Source organism: Gadus morhua, chromosome 7 (genome assembly GCF_902167405.1).
Source record: "Gadus morhua chromosome 7, gadMor3.0, whole genome shotgun sequence".
Classification (NCBI taxonomy): Eukaryota; Metazoa; Chordata; class Actinopteri; order Gadiformes; family Gadidae; genus Gadus; species Gadus morhua.
In genome coordinates, this window is record NC_044054.1 from 28,436,580 (window position 1) to 28,440,436 (window position 3,857).

The 3,857-nt window shown below is 44.6% G+C and overlaps 1 protein-coding gene across 2 annotated transcripts in view; it reads right to left on the minus strand.

Annotated features, from left to right (window-relative positions):
* The window catches only part of LOC115546972 (hexokinase-2), a 12,588-nt gene extending 9,464 nt beyond the window's left edge, over positions 1 to 3,124 (minus strand). The window contains exons 1-2 of one of the 2 annotated variants that reach the window (XM_030360853.1): positions 2,883 to 3,124; positions 2,131 to 2,223 (exon numbers count right to left, since the gene is read on the minus strand). In XM_030360853.1, coding sequence (XP_030216713.1) covers positions 2,131 to 2,223 — 93 coding nt within the window. In that variant the 5' untranslated portion in view covers positions 2,883 to 3,124. Of the gene's footprint in view, positions 1 to 2,130; positions 2,224 to 2,699; positions 2,834 to 2,882 lie in introns of those variants that run through there. The other variant, XM_030360854.1, reaches the window with a different exon arrangement.
* Between the last annotated feature and the right edge of the window lie 733 nt (positions 3,125 to 3,857).

Here is a 3,857-nt window from a genome sequence, read left to right on the forward strand (position 1 = left end):
CAGATTGAATGAGCCTGGTTGGGCCAGGACACCGGGGAAACCCCTACTCTTTGCGATAAGTGCCCTGGGATCCTTTATGACCTCAGTGAGTCAGGACCTCGGTTTTACGTCTCCTCCGAAGGCATATTACTGACATGCTGACTAACTTCATTAAGTTTTGTGCTTAAGACACTAGCCTTACAATTTCAGAGAGCAAGAGAGCTACCAGTAAAGGCCTTGGTATTGGACTCATTCCAAGGCCTTTCGAGTATAACTAGTATAGCAAAGAAGCTTCTATCAATCGTTCTATTATAATTAAGATTAATTTTTCCCTGATACTAAGTTAGCAGCAGCTAACCGGGCAGAACGATAGGAGCACACATTGGGGAGTTTGACAATAGCACCAAACTGGACCAGGTCACAGGAAGAGAATCTTGTCCATGGAGCAGTTTTCCCGGTGTCTTTATTTTGAAGGCGATAAAGCCACGTCCGCAGCACCGACACCGGCGTCAAGAAGCTGCTGAGCACTTCCCTATGAAAATTCATTCACAAAAACAAACCCGACACTACCTAGGATGGTCACATGACGTAGTCAAGTGACAAGAGGTATGCATGTTTGCATTCCAGGCAGTGTCACGACATCACCATCCTGATCTACACACCTGAGGCCGGTTCGGTGTGTTTGTGTTTGTGTGTGTGGGGGGGGGGGGGGGGGGGGGGGGGGGGGGAAACGTCACCTGGTAAGCGGACACCGGGAACGGCCTCTCCGTCACGAGGTTCATAAAACCACAAAGAAGGATATAAAGCCACATCCATATGAAGGAAAACACGACGCCCATTAAATGCTAGGGTCTGTGAGTGTTCTCAGATTTCCTCATCTGTGACGTCATATGCTGGTAGGGAGACGTGCGTACAGCCCCAACCCCTCGCGAGTCAGCGCAACAGAAATACCTGTCTTGTCTAGGATTTAAACAATTCAAACCCACCCAGGTTTTTCAAATGCATGCTTGGACTGTCCTCACGTGAATAGTATGCAGCTTGGTCAGCCCTTAGCCACAGCCAGGGTGCATATACCCTGCCACGTCGCGCAAGGAGGAACCCTACACTGCGGACGCACAGCTTAGAGGAGTTTGCATAAGACTTCAATGCTAATTTCAAAGTCTGCTTCTCTGATTGGCTAGTGCTGTTTGCTTGAGACCAATATTCTAAAGGCTGCAACATTACAACAGCATGAGGCAGACCATGTATACAGACAATTTACTTTTTTGAATTGCGTTTTTTTATTTAAGTTTTTGTCATCTGGAGAAGTGGCGGTTTCAGGGCATTGACTGTCTGTAGGCTATCCATGTACAGAAGAGAGCTACATTGATATCAAACACTCTCGCCACTTCTAACGTCACATTTCTTTACCGCCTTCTCACAGGGATAGCCGCTCTGAGAAACAAGAACCATTCCCCGTGAAGTTCCCCAAAAAAAGTCCCGAGGTCGAAATAAAACTCCATCAACTGACAATGACGACATTCGACAACAACATGTTGCGTGACATCAGTTTATGGCTTCATTGGGGTTTGGTTTGTGATCAGGCAAACGGAGGACGTTTATGCATCGTATAACCCAGGACATCACCAGTGTCTCTTGTTCAACCATGCTCCACTTATATGTGCATATTCTGTCTCCCTTATGGCCTCATGGTAGTAAGATAACGACCTCAGGGATCCAGAATGCTCACTATTGTCCTGCAACCACCCCTCTGAGGGCCTCCCTGAAGCAGATAAAATCCACCTGACTTCTTAAACAGCCGTTTGAGGATAACTTGACTTCTAACAATCTTGAAGTTCCACCAAATATTTCAAAGAAACGTTGACTTATTTCAAAATAAATAAATATGTTTTGTGTGTACATTAGGCATATGTTGCACCTTGTGAATCCATCTAGATTTCTCTATCAGATATGGGCATTTCATTCAGGAATCGTATTGTTGTACAGTGGTTATTTATCTAAAGTGGTGGAGAAATGACGTATCTAAATATCGATTTACCCTTTCGGCACCGATGCACTTCAGCCAAACATAGCCCAGATGCTACTCTACCTCACCCTGAACCTCCCTAACCCCCCCAACCTCAGATGTAGGGGGACGTCGCGTAGACCTACCTGACTGAGTAGCTCTGCCGGGATGTCGTCCTGGTTTGGGGCCGGCGGGTCTCCATTGATCTCCCTTTTGTTGACACTCTGTGAGTCGCTCATCTGATGGCGAACAAGCCGTCAGGTAGGGTTACAGGGTTGGTTAGGGTTAGACAGTCTTTCCAATGAATGACGGACGTACTACATTCATTTGAAAACATAGAAATAGGTCTACATGGATCAGTAAGGCCGATCCTATTCCAGGTGTAGGCCTAATGGAGCTTTTCCACTAGATGCATAATAAACATATCACTAGCCTATAATACACATTTATAGAGAGTTAGGGGAATGGAAGATAACGGTGGTGAAAGCTGTCTCTGGGCCCCTTTTCGTCAATAAGCAGTAGCCTGATGACACACACTTCTTCTCACAATATTGATATGAACTTTAAGATGAAAAGCGTTGGAGCTTTAAAATAGAAACTCTGTTCTCAAGAGAGTATATAGGACGCCGCGGTGGCATATTATAATATGAGAATTAACTGAAACACACGAGACCGGTCCCTGTGTAACCTGCAGGTTTCAAAGGGGTTGACTCACCTTCTAGTAAACATCGAAAGTATCTCTCAGCTGTTGAATATGAACATGAAGCCTAAAACAATTGCAGAAGACGTAACGACTTGTATAGCCATATAGGCCTATCTATCACCTTAATTAAAGCAAACTTAAAACTTCGTGAGCGATATTCATAAAAAAGAAGAGCGAGTGAAGGGTGTGACTCACCTTGGTGTGCGCGGGGCTGCGGTTTTGGATGCTGTGGAGATCTGGCAAACGGGTTTTATTCAGACACTGCACAGCAAACACACCCACTTCTGTAAACTGAGTTGACAGCGGGATGTGTTCTCTCACTATCTTTCTGTCTCTTGCAAAACGACTGCAGCAGCGGCTACCTGTGAGCGATTCGGTCTACTTTAGGATCTCCTCAATGTAGGCTGCGTAATCTGCGGTGGGTTGCGCATTACGCAAGAGAGGACGCAGGGCGGAATTGCGCACGTCGTTCCTAATTCTACAACTCTTGTCTTATTAGACCCTTTACACGGGTATGGCCAACACATCGGCAGAGTAAATGCAATGGGACATTGTGTCATGCACACGGTTGCCACATCGCTGTTGAGTTGAAAGATGTGGATGGCTAAAGTTAGGTCTGTCGAGGGCAAACTTTTCCACTGAGTGGCTGTTCCCTCCCAACACCACTTATTGAAAAGGTAGTCCGACGGTAAAACAAAGCTTAACTTTGTTTGAAATGACAAATACAAAAGTTTGAGTACCAAGATATTTCAGTGTGAATAAATATTTTTCATCACGAGGTCACATCGCAATTAACACTTTCATTTTGAGAGCATATGGATGTTAGTAGGCCTGTTTTTGGGGACATGGTTGATCGAACAGAACTGCCTCAAGCTGTCAGGATGCTCAATGCACCAGCGTCCTAGATCTTCTCACTGGACTTTATTTATTTATTTATTGGGACGTTTGTTTTAAATGTATGTGTACTTGATCTTGATCACTGAGAAACGCCTTCTCGTTTTGTTGTTCAATCAACAAAATTTGATTTGATTTTTGATTTTTTTTTTCTCATGCGAGACCTGGCAAAATAAATATTCTATATATAATAATGTATTTTTGAATTCAGTCTTCAATTCACACACACACGCACACACACACACACACACACACACACACACACACACACACACA